General features: G+C 44.7%; 1 protein-coding gene across 1 annotated transcript; it reads left to right on the top strand.

The window, feature by feature from the left end:
- Positions 1-5,176: 5,176 nt before the first annotated feature.
- Positions 5,177-11,049, top strand: il11a (interleukin 11a). The gene is made up of 5 exons (XM_062400073.1): positions 5,177-5,183; positions 5,953-6,110; positions 8,881-8,976; positions 9,134-9,295; positions 9,452-11,049. Exons 1-5 carry the CDS (start codon positions 5,177-5,179, stop codon positions 9,629-9,631), a joined length of 603 nt encoding a protein of 200 aa, XP_062256057.1. The 3' UTR covers positions 9,632-11,049.
- Positions 11,050-12,265: the final 1,216 nt, after the last annotated feature.

Genomic DNA, 12,265 nt, shown 5'->3' with positions numbered 1-12,265 from the left:
AAGTTTTTTATAGAGGGTCAGTGGAGCAGAGATGTTGCAGCCAGGTGATAAAAGTGGTTCACACTTTGTACATAATGTTCGATTAGAACATGCTCTGATGACCATTGTACTGTTTATATTTCATTGAACCCTCTGCACAGCAGACAGCGGCAGAGGAAACAGAGAGAGAGAGACCAGCATGAGACAGGGGTGTGAGGTGGAAGCGAGCGAGCGGGTGAGGGAGTGCGTGAAAGAGCAAGGGGAAGCACTTTGAGAGGAGGATGAGGAGAGGAGAGGGAGAGAGGGATGCAGACAGGACACGCAATGACAGGGGAGGAAAGAATGTTTCGGGCGACTGAGAATGGCGGAGAGAGGAGCGGGAGGGAGCTCTGAGACAGGCCCGGGCTCTCCACTGCATTAACACCAGTCTGAGACGCAGGGAGCAAGCATGGGTAGATGGAAAGTGTGTTTGCACAGTAAAAAGTTCCTTTTGCGTGGGTAGCCTGCTTCCCCCTGAACACCCCCCCCCCCATCCCTCCCCCCTTTCCTCTTCTCCTTCTCACACACTGTCTGTGAACTATTGCTTCAACAAGTTCATTCAGAGATTTCCTCGCTGGCAGACACAAAGCTGCTTGGACGCAGTGAGAGTGTCGAGGGGAACGTGAGCAGGTGAGCCACGCCGAGTCAGAGAGGGGAGGTGCTTCTGGGACTCGCAGTCACTGTTACACACATGCAAACACGCACGCACACACATACACTACATTTTCTCCCATACTGTGGACCCTGGCCTCCAAACAAAATAAGCCTCGTAAAAATGTGTGTTTAATAGAGAGCTGATTCAAACGTTTTGCTCCCCTCGTCTCTGCTGGGAGAGCCTCGCGCTCTCCCTTTCATCCCTGCATCCTGCCCTTTGCATGGCTCTGTGAGCCGAGCCAGTGGAGGAAACCTGCAATAATGATGCTGGTTAATGTCCCCCTTTAATGGTCCAATAAAAAATGAAAAGCAACAGATGCACAACAGCCATATCTGTCTGAAGTGGGCCGCTTCCATGGAAAAGGAAGCGAGCAATTGACACGCATAATTTGCAAACCACGTCCATTGGGAGTTTTCTCAAATAAAGAGTCTCTGGTGGGAGCGGAGATTTAGATGAAGAGGATGGGGGGGGCGGGTCAAGAGGAGGGTCTGTTGTCATAAATCCATTTAAAGAGGACAAAGGCGGATTAACAGTGATCTCTGACACTGAGGAAGGGAAAGTCAGAAACGTCACTTTATTGTCCAATGACTGCCGCCCCCCTCCTGTGTCAGTATTTCTCCATTCCCCCCCCCACTGAACTATTAACGGACTCACTCTCTGACGTAGGTTGAAGTATGGGGGGGGGGCTGAGGGGAAAAGAGGGATGAGGCTACGCCGGCGGTGGGCAGAGAGTTGGGGTTAAGTTACCATGACAACCCCACAGATAGCATACCCCACCAGAGTCACGCACTTGGCAGGAGAGGGGAGAGAATGAATGGGAGACAGAATGACAAAGTACAGAGGAAGAGGAGGGGAGGAGGAGGGCATGGGGAAACTTGAAAGTGTTGTTTTATAGAAGAGTAAATATTAACAGTAATTGGTCGGAACCTTTGATTTTCCCATTGAGCGTAATCTCCTCGTTTGTTTACTTGGGACCTGCTGGAATTCCCTGGAGGAAATGAGGAGTCAACATAGAAATGATGAATTCATTACAACTACTTGTCCCATAATCCCTTTTACCATCGCAGCGGTGTTGCGTCACGGCCAACACGCACACTGTTTACATACGACACTCTGAGGTAAGCAGAACATGAGACGTAACCCTAAAATCCACATGACTGCTTTATCATCCACCTGGACATGGAAATGAACCCAGAGCAATAAACATTTATGGGAAAACCAACAAGATCAGAACGGGCTGATTTGGTATTTGTTTTCATGATCGAGCCGCAACCTTAATCACACTGCAGGAAACACCGGACAAAAATCCCCAACATAAAAAACACCATTCTTGCTCAATCACTTCCCTGTCGGTCAAATAAACCATGAAGAGTATTAAGCTAATACTCAAACGTTTTTTAAAGTGACTTTGGCTAATGGTGAATGAATCGGGCGATTGTGCGGATTAACGGCCCGGCACAAGGTGAGCGAGGAGTGTGTGAGGCATTCAAATGATTTGAAGGCTACGTAATAATGTGTGAATACATGCCATGGCGCACACAGGAAACCCAGTGTAAAGCATGAGTGAATTGAGTGAAGCTTGTGTGAGTAAAGTTTGTCTGGCAGCGAGGCCCGGCTGGCAGGCCCTGTCACAGGTTCCCCTTCCTCTCTGATGTCTTTGAGGTCGTCGTCTGAGTGTCTCACTCTGTTTCTCCTCCTAGATTGGTGATGTAATGGGAAGCATATGAAGGCCACACACAAACACACACACAGACGGGCGCACACACAAACACTGATGCTCATGCACGTTACGCAGACACCGCACTTATACCACCACATACCCATAATTACACACATATACTGTATGCACACCCATTTACACAAACCCTGGATTCCCCCTTTTCCAACAGGCATGTGCCAATGTGTGCTCCCTCTCAAACACACAAAAACAAAAGTCTAAACAAAGATACATAACTTCTTCTACTTTGCACACAGACATCTACGCAAGTGCACACACACTCCAGCACACACACACACCCAACCCGGGTCGTAAGTGTGTGAGTGATCAGCGGTGGCGGACGGCCTGTAGCACAGGCTGTGTGCCTCAGAACCACCCAGGAGCCCCCCATCATGAGAGGCGGCCCAGAGAGGGAATGAGGGAGAGTGACTAACTTCACTCTTTCTTTTCTTCTCTCCCCAGCTGTGTCTTCAAACGGCCCTTTGATGTGGGAAATTAAAAAAGAGCGAGTGTGTCAATATCTCCCTATACGTCCAACCACAATCATCTATTTCCTCTCCTCCTTCTTCTCCGGCTCACCTCCTGTCCTTTGCTTTTCTTCTCTACCGTTGAACCCAGAAAACAGAGCATGACCCTCTTCCACCACAACAACGCTGCCACCCACTCGCTGCCACCGGGCCTGCATCATTTGGAGGGTGTTTGTTTGTCTGTGTAGGCCCACCGCTGGACTGGCAACTCTGTGTGTGTATATGCGTATGAGTGTGCGCATATACAGGGCCCACCACTAATTATTTTCTAACCACACCATGAGTGTGTGTCTGTGAATGAGGGTCCCCTAATCTCACACTCAGACTCCAAAGCGCTTTCTTCCTTTTCCCTGGTCTCTCTCTTTCTCTCTCCCTTTGTGTGTGTGTGTGTGTGTGTGTGTGTGTGCGTGCGTGTTTGTGTGCCTGCGTGTTTGAGACTATGTATACAGTATGATGATCTAACTGTCCCACTGTGACGACTTGAAACTCATTTTTGCCCTTCGCAACAGTAGGCCATGCTTTACTGCACCTGACTGATTGCTTCCACGGTGCCATGTGTGTAAGTGTGAGTGTGTGTGTGAGTGTGTGTGTGTGGGAGAGAGAGAAACACAGAGAGTGTGACAAATCCTGCTACAGTCAGTGTGTGTGTGCAGTTTTGCATGTATCCTGTGTGTGTTTCTGTGTGTGTTTTGGTTTGTTGGAGCATCAAGTTTTTCTTCCCAACCCAGTGTGATTGCGCGTGTGTGTGTGCGTGTGTGCGTGTGCATGCGTGCTTGTGTGTGTGTGTACATCCATTGACTTACAGTGTTTTGTATGTGTGTGTCTAATGTTTTGACCCCATCACCTATACCCACTCCAACCGCGCAGTGTGTGTCTGTAAGTAAATGTCCTGTGGTGTACAAAGTCGGTGTGTGTTTGTGTGTACAAGTATATAAGTGTGTGTACAGTATGTGTGTGTGTGTGTGTCTCCGCTCGCTGTTTCTATGCAACACTTTCAGAGGCCCCTTCTGGTCTGGACAACACCTCTCCCCTGCTCCTATCCGTCTCTCACTCCTCACTCTTTCCTTCACCCTGTAGAGGGAGAGAAGGAGTGAAGAAAAAAAAGGGAGAGAGAGAGAGAGAGAGAGAAGGTTGGGGGGGGCAGTGGAAATAACAGGCTGCTGTCTCAGGAGGGGCTCTGAAAGAAAAAGAGAGCGAGGGGTGAGAGAAATATGGGAGAGAAAAGGTGTTTGCGGCGCGTATGAGCCATGATGTGTAGAAAGAAATCGGAAAAATAAAAAATTGAACAACAAATTGTTTTGCAGTGACATCTCAACTTCGAAAAGAAGAGCAACACAAAAAAAGAGACAGGCCAGGTAGAAGTAGAGCCCTGAAAGATACATGGTTTCAGGAGATGTGCTGATACACATGAAAACAATGGGCTTTTTAAAACGTCTGCAGGGACAGATAGACACACAGAGAGAGAGAGAGAGAGAGAGGGAGAGAGAGGGGAAGAGATTTGGAGATGGAGAGATAACAAAAAGGGAGGTATAGATGGGGCTGATTGGCGCAGGTAGCGGGATGCGACGGAGGAAGTGCTGGAGATAGGGACCGGAGAAAGTGATAGAGGAAAGGAAAGAAGAAAAAAAATAGAAAACAACGGAACATTTTTTTAGACAGGCAGCAGGGAGGGGAGGAGAGAGAGGGAAAGGGAGAGAGAGCGAGAGAGAGAGGAGAGGAGAGCGCGCGCGTGTGTGTGCGTGTGTGTGTGTGTGTGTTTTTATGAATGAAGTGAGTCACTGCCGATGTGTCATAGGCCCGACGTCTTTATAAAGGAAGTTTTAAACAAGCCTAAACACTTCACTGCGCGCAAAATATTGGACTTACCACACTCGCATCCTCTCTCTCTCTCCTCTGCACTCCTGTTGCCTCTCTCTCTCCCTCTCTCTCCACGCTGCCTGTCAGCGTCTCTCAGCCTCCTCCATAAAGACCACAGGGGCTCATCTCCAAACTCTGCTTTTTAAAGACAGAAAGTTTGACTTTGACACTTTCTCTCTCTCTCTCTCTCCGGTCGGAGCTCCAGCCATCACTGTGCTCTCTCTCCCTCTCATTCATTCTGTCCTGACAACTGTCTGAAGAAGAAGAAGAAGAAGAGGAAGACGAAGAAGAAGTAGAAACCGGAGCACGTGACAACATCCGGAGCTCAATTTATTTATTGTATTTCTATTTATTTATTTATCCACGTCTGTCTGCTGGTTTTCAAAACCATTGGAGACCAATATGAAATGTAAGTGTTTTTTTTAATATAATTTTATTCTCAAATGTCTCCAGGTATGTATTTAATATGATGTATACAATAAATTGTAGTTTATGATATTTATGTAACTTTTATGTGGAAGCTATACTATTTTCCCTGGTCAAGTACTTATCTTTTATTAATTTCTAAACAAGTGAGGACTTTACTGATAATGCTGATGATCCTTGTAGCACCAGCAGCACCAGCAGCTTTATTCCCCACGAGCTGTTGAAGTTGCACGGGCACAGGGCGCTCGGATGCTCCTGCTGTGTTATTTTGGCTGCGATTCTTGTGGTTCACCTGTAATTACCGAGCATTCATCATTTCAACACCGCTGTGGTTCCCTTTTAATACTTTACCTTGTACTTGAACTTGAAAGGGGGCAGAATGAATGAGCTTACTGTTGAGAGTCGACTCGGCCTGGTCTATATAATTTATACCACCAACTCGCGCACACCTATCCAGTTGCAGGTGTGACAATCCGCTGCATTCATCGCGTTGCTTATGGTGAAGGCGCGATGGTGATATTCAGTGTCGGGGCCCGGCTTTTAATGATTTAATGATTTGCGTTCAGCCTGTGAAAACATGACTCTGACACTGAAGCTCTTCAGGACTCCTCTGCCAAGTCTGGAGCTATTGTTTATATTATGGTGCAATATCTTCCCCCTAGAACTGACAGCCGTGGCCTGAGGTCATTATCATCATGGCGAGATGACAGCGTCTTTCCACTAATTGCTTCCTTTTTGCTCTGCTCCTACAGTGCTGCTCGACTCCTCCTCATCCCTCCTCTTCTCGCTGCTATTGGCTCAGCTGCCAGTGTTTACGTCTGCCTTTCCAGCCCCACATCGGCGGCCCACTGACATGGATAAGCTGTCCAATCAGACCAAAAACCTGATGAAGCTCACCCAGGAACTGCTGGTAAGTGAAGATGATGCTGCCCTAATGATAACCAGCCTCAGCATTCGATTGGTGGAGACACTGATGAGGCCCACAGGCCATTCTGTGCTAATTGAATTGTTAGTGTGAGGGCGGGAGAGGATGCTGGTCATTGCACCAAAGCCTGCCATGACAGATCTCTCCCTAATTGGATTTTGGTGGGGATGCTACTTTGCATCTTAGTTAACCCCCAAACTACTAACTTTGCTTCATGCAATGTAGTGGAAACTCTTTTTTGCTGAGTTACACCAGGTTTGCTCAGGACTTCAGTCCGACTAAAGCTGCTTCCATTAATGACACACTGGCAGGAGTCCGTCTGCATGCTTGGATCAGGGCAGCAAAAGCCCCAGGGCTGATTTTGACCGAGTGATCTCACTTTTAATCCACACTGAACTCCAAGGGGGGGGGGGGGGGGGGGGGGGTCTGACTCAGCAACCTCCCGGTCTGTTCGGTCACCTGACTGACAGCTGTAGCATGAAGATTGGCCAATCAAGACTCACGGAATTAAGTAGAATTAACACCAATTTAAAGTGATGGTTAAGACATGACATGGTTAAAACAGGGTTCTAGGAATCAGTTCAATATCTGAAATGAATACTAACCTACAATTACATGAATGTATACATAATCAACTAAGGCTGAACTTCTGAGCATGTAATCTTCAAAGTGACAGCAGACTGTGTGACATGCCTGTTTACATAGAAACATGTTTGTGTTCTGTTGGTAGACTGCGGAAGTGTCGGGAGTGTTGAAGAAGTGTCTTTTCCGGTGAAATGTGAATCACTTGAATGTACCGTGCCGACAATTCGGGATTGAAATCTTAATTTGTTGACAGGCGAGTGGGTATAGGAAAATCAGATTTGAGAACTCAGCCAAGATTTGGCTCCAGCTGGTGATTGTATATCAACACTGTTTTAACAGGTGAAAGAAAAAGCAGGATAATATCTCCGGATCTCTGGCTACACATGACTGATCCGGATTCTATTCTTGCAATATGCAAATGTTTTATCTCACTTGTTCAGGGGATTAAATCAAATTAAATATAGCCGCATACTCTCTCTAGTTTTAACAAGAAGATACTGTTCAGAAAGTGTTTTATAACAATGCCGCAACTCGTTGGGTAGCAGTCACCTAATCTGGGGTCCAGATATGATCTAAGGGTGCTGGGGACAGAAGCAGACAGTGTTCAGTAATGTGGAAGGTTCATTTTTCCTTATTGTGTGGAATTTCACTAAAAGGAGGACAGAGTTTGGAAAGATAAATAGGATGGGAATCCATGGAAAGTCCCTGCAAAAAGCTTCGAAACTGATGCTTTAAAGGAAGAAAAGTGCGTTTGTGTTTACACATGGGTCTATATAAGTTTTCCGAAGCGCCTGTGTATCTGTGTGAGTGAGTCTGTGTGTATTTGCATGCATACTGTATGAGTGCAAATGTGTCTCCATACGTTTGTGTGTATGCATTTTTGTGGCCGAGTGTGTGTGCACACTCGGCCTGTAAATAGCCACGGTTGTGTAGGTGCAGTGTTTAGTGTTTTGCTTTCGGTCACCACAGCAAAGTGACTTGATAAAAATCACACACAAAAAAAAATAGATTTATCACATTACAGTATTTGCATTCAGGAAGAAAGAAGCTGGATGCTGACTTCTGTCAGGTGAGGTCATAATCTGCGATGGAGAGAGCAAGAAAAGGGAGGATAAGAGGGAGAATTAAAGGCTGAGAAAGATGGAGCAGAAACCACAAGAGATGAAGAGATCAGAGAGATGACAAGCCGGTGGTGTATGTGTGTGCATGCGTGCACTCGTGCATGTGATGTTGCATGTGCTTGTGCACCTGGTGTGAGAGAGGGAGAGAGCGAGAGGGGGGAGCAGAGAAGAAGAAGCAAGGGATGGAAGAGGACAAAGGCAACAGAGACAAAACATTTGACCACAAACATAAGTGAGCTCTTATGAAAGGCTGATGGAGCGACATGAGAGACAAAACAACAAATTCATCTCTGAAAACATCAGCACAAACAACCGTGGAGCAAGGAAAAACAGCACAACAGGTTTAGGAAGCATCAAGCACACACAACCTGTTTATACAAAGCATTTCTCCGCATCGTCACCATCCTGATGTTGTTATGTTCCCCTGCTGGTTGGAAATGACGCAGGCCCATCGGTCATCGGCATCTCTGTTTATCTCCACTCATTAGTGAATCCGGCAAACATCTTTAAAGCCAAATTGTACGACCGATGAGCCTAACTGCCTTAGTGAAGTAGAGTTACATAGCCCTGGACTCTCAGGTTCTTCATCCCCCCCTGCTGGCCACGATGGGGCCTACTCCTACTGCCTGGACGTAGTTTACGGCACAGCTCAATCTGGGCAGCAGCACTGCGTCATTCCATCTTTTTATAGCTGTGACCCTGGAGTTTCCCTACAGTCCTGTGTTGTCTGTCCCACTTTGGAGCATTCTTAGTCACAGCATATGTTGTTATCCTCGCTCCCTGTAGAAAACATCCTGTGGGTTCAGGTCATTTTCTCTTATTGTTGACATTTGGGGAGGCTGAATGTGGGTGAACTCACCGTGACCCGATCCACCACACTCCCGGCAGTGAAAGCTACTGTCTCTAAGCACCGAAAACAGTCCGATCCAATCCAACCGAGGTGCCACACTAATAGTTTCCTCATGCTGCCGTGACTTGTCTCAGGATGAGTTAAACTGCGCTGCTGCAAATTACTAATGAGCTGCTCTGTGTCTCGTTTTCTCTTTCAGAGGGAGCATGCGTTTGACTCAGAAGTGGAGCCCCACAGGTTCAGGTCTCTGCCAGAAATGAGCAACAGATCAGCCAATGACCTCAACAGTCTTGAGGTAATGCCCCGATAATGTGTGTGTGTGTGTGTGTGTGTGTGTATGTGTGTGTGTGTGTGTGTGCTTGTGTGTGAAGGAAGAGCCGCTGGTCTGTTTCTCTCCAAACATCTTGCCACACCCTTGTTAAGTCTCTAAAGTATGTCTGTGTTGTTTCCAGCTGAAGCCCACACTCTCTCAGCTGCACGCTGACCTGAAGCTGTACGAGCACCACTTTGAGTGGCTGAACAAGGTTTCGAAGAAGCACCATCACCCTGCTGTGCCCAAGCTGGTGGAGATGATCAGAGAAATGAAATCTCTCATCAACCTGCTGCACCGCCAGGTAAAGAGCTCGGTTTCCTTTCTCCTGAACAATCCTTTGAAACAAACATTTAAAAACATGCCCTATGACGCAATGTTAAAGAAAGTTTGGAGGAGCTTGCTCTCGCTTTTAAATTCCCCTGCGATAAATTAATCATGCCTGTCTTCTTGTCCACAGATGCTGAGAGTTGAAGCACCGAGGCTGACTCCGGCGATCCCCTCCCTCCCCCCTCACCTCCCCTATCAGTTCGATGTACTGCAGTCCAGCCACGAGCTCCTCCAACACTTCAAGCTCTTCTGTGATTGGGCATACAGAGCGTTCGTCAGCCTCAAGCCCAAAGCGACTGCAGTCCAATGATGATCCGAGAACTGCTTGGCTGCAGAGCCATGAGGATACATGGAGTCCTGCCTCAGCCAAAAGGGGAATAAGGACCATGTCAGTGTGCACTGCAGTCAACAGCGTCCCTCAAGAGGCCAGAACATCAACCAGTGACATGAGTGTTGAAGAATGTGTCTTTCTACCAGAGCCAATGAGGATGCGCTACACTGCAGCCATTTACGACCATCGAGATTCCCCCGTTAAAGCAAACAGCCGGTTTAACCATGATGATCACTTCACCATTCCCCAAACATTCTACTAAAGGCCTTGTTCATGACCATGTTATTTATGTATTTATTTATTTATTGACTGTCGGTAATTTATTTAATTCTATTTATTTGACGTCGTAATGTGTCACTCTCTTCTCTATTTCTGTATCAACGTGAATTTATTTGCCCGCAACTTTTGTCATCTTTCCTTTTTTGTAGTGTGTCTCACTGATCCTCAAGACAAACACAGTAGCACTTCCTGAACCTGTAGCTCTGATCATCCTTTGTTTTAACTTAACTTAATTTAATTGCATTTCTTCAGCCAATACTTCTTGCAGTAGGTGTAGCAAAGAGTTTTGCATAGCCAAAGTTTTCACAATCTAATCACTTACAGTGCCCTTAAAATAAACAGTTTAGATGATAGAAATGTCATTTTCTAACAATGTTTAACGTATCATGTATTAACGAACCAATTGGTGGCATGTGAAATTATTTTAATTTGTTATTGTCAGGATGGTAGTCAAAAAGAAGTCAATACTTCTACCACAGGCAGAGTTTTTAGGCCTTTTTTCCCCGTTCTGCATCAGGAGGCATATTTCACATTGTGGTAAAGTTGTATGAATGTGCCCTGTTGCTGAGCACTGATGGACCTGATTAGATTCTTTGCACAAACTTGTTAGGATTAGCCTCTTGGATGAGAGAGATGGCTGATTTTGAACATGTGATTTTTTTGGGTAGAAAAGTTTGTTTGTTAGTTTTCTTTACTTTAACACCCAAAGCCTTAAAATACTATGTATTGTAACACTACGTTCTGTACAGGTGTACATACATTTACAAGAATGTAAATTGTTGTATACAGTGCTTTGTGTATTATGTTGTTTTCTACAATATAATGTAGTCTGCTTTACCAATTTTATCACTATAATTTTTTGTTAATTCCCTTTCTAGTATTTGTAACAGTATTGACTATTTATTTAAGTATCTTGGTGGAACTATTTATTTTGTGCTGCAGCGGAGCAAGACTCCTGTCTTTTGTACTTTTATACAGTTTTCGATTCTTATTTACTATTATTATACCATCATGTTTAAATTATTGTTGTAACATCAAGTTGCGTCTTCCACACACTGATTGGCCTCAATGTGAAATATGTGCCTTGGTGAAATAAATTCTAAAGAATGTGCACAATGGATCTGAATGTTTCTTTTGAGCTGCATGCTCCACATAACCTGCATCATAAACTAGTGGTGGGATGCTCCAAATTATATCATATTCACTTCAATCAATCAAAATGGGATTCACAATTGGCCTCATAGGGCTTAATAAGGTGCGACATCTTCTGCCCTTAATCCTCGAAAAGATAGAGCAAAAACTACCCCAAAAACTTTAAGCAGTGGAAAAAAAGAGAAAGTCACAAGTAAGGGAACTCTGTGAGACAGAGGTGCAAAAAGAGGTGTGTCAATGATTAAATATTAATTACAAAATAAAATGTCTGGCAGAGATGAAGGGAACAATAATTACTGGTATTGACAGTAATATACAGTAATTAGGGCCAGAGCACTGACAGGCACTAACCGACAGTGAGGCAAATGAATTAGCTTTTGAGGGCTTTAACGTGCTTAAATTCTTACCAAAATTGTCAGAAAATTTGAAAGTGGTTAAAATTTACTTTTCATTACGTTATTTTGTTATTTAACGTTATTATTTTTTATAGATAATTAAAAAAAAATATATATATTTATCTCATGCGCAGAAGTGAACTGCGCACTTCCTGCACAGAGGCTAAGTGCTTTGGATTCTATGAAGTAAAAGTAAGCTGAAAACATAGAAGTAGTAGTTTACCTTGTTACTGCACTTAAGTACATTTTTCATGTCTCTTTACTGATGTAGATTTATTTTCAGGTCCTCTTTTACTCCACTACATATGGCAATATCTGTATTTAACTTTACTACAGCTTTACATAGCCTCAGCTACATGTTCATACTGTTTTAATTTTTTTTAATTAATCAATAATAAAAGATGCTGGGGGGGGAGGTGGTTTACTGGTTACCATACCTGCAATAATGATGTGGTTCTGGAATTTTCAGTCAGCAAGTTCTTTTACTCTTAATATTTAAAGTATATTTAAACGCATGTAATTATTCACTTTTACTCGAGTAGAAAAAATACAATTTCGTCTATTCATTTGTACTTTTACCATAAATGATGTAAAGTTTCAGTACTTCCATCACCACATGTATAAACTTTGATAGGTGGAACTAACAGGCAGACACTACGTTACCCAGAAGTCTGTGCGATGGACTCATCGTTTAATGGACAATACCCAAAATGATCTCGTCTTACAAATTATTCCTGAGGCTCCCAAAGTGTTTACAGATCATCTAAATCGCTTTGCGTTAATTTCG

Source organism: Platichthys flesus, chromosome 11 (assembly GCF_949316205.1).
Source record: "Platichthys flesus chromosome 11, fPlaFle2.1, whole genome shotgun sequence".
Lineage (NCBI taxonomy): Eukaryota > Metazoa > Chordata > Actinopteri > Pleuronectiformes > Pleuronectidae > Platichthys > Platichthys flesus.
This window is presented reverse-complemented; position numbering and strand designations above follow the sequence as displayed.

What these genes read in the sequence shown, in the direction of transcription:
- il11a (XM_062400073.1), top strand. An exon ending in AGCTCACCCAGGAACTGCTG is followed by an intron (nt 6,111 to 8,880) that starts GTAAGTGAAGAT and finishes TTTCTCTTTCAG; the next exon opens with AGGGAGCATGCGTTTGACTC. An exon ending in TCAACCTGCTGCACCGCCAG is followed by an intron (nt 9,296 to 9,451) that starts GTAAAGAGCTCG and finishes TCTTGTCCACAG; the next exon opens with ATGCTGAGAGTTGAAGCACC.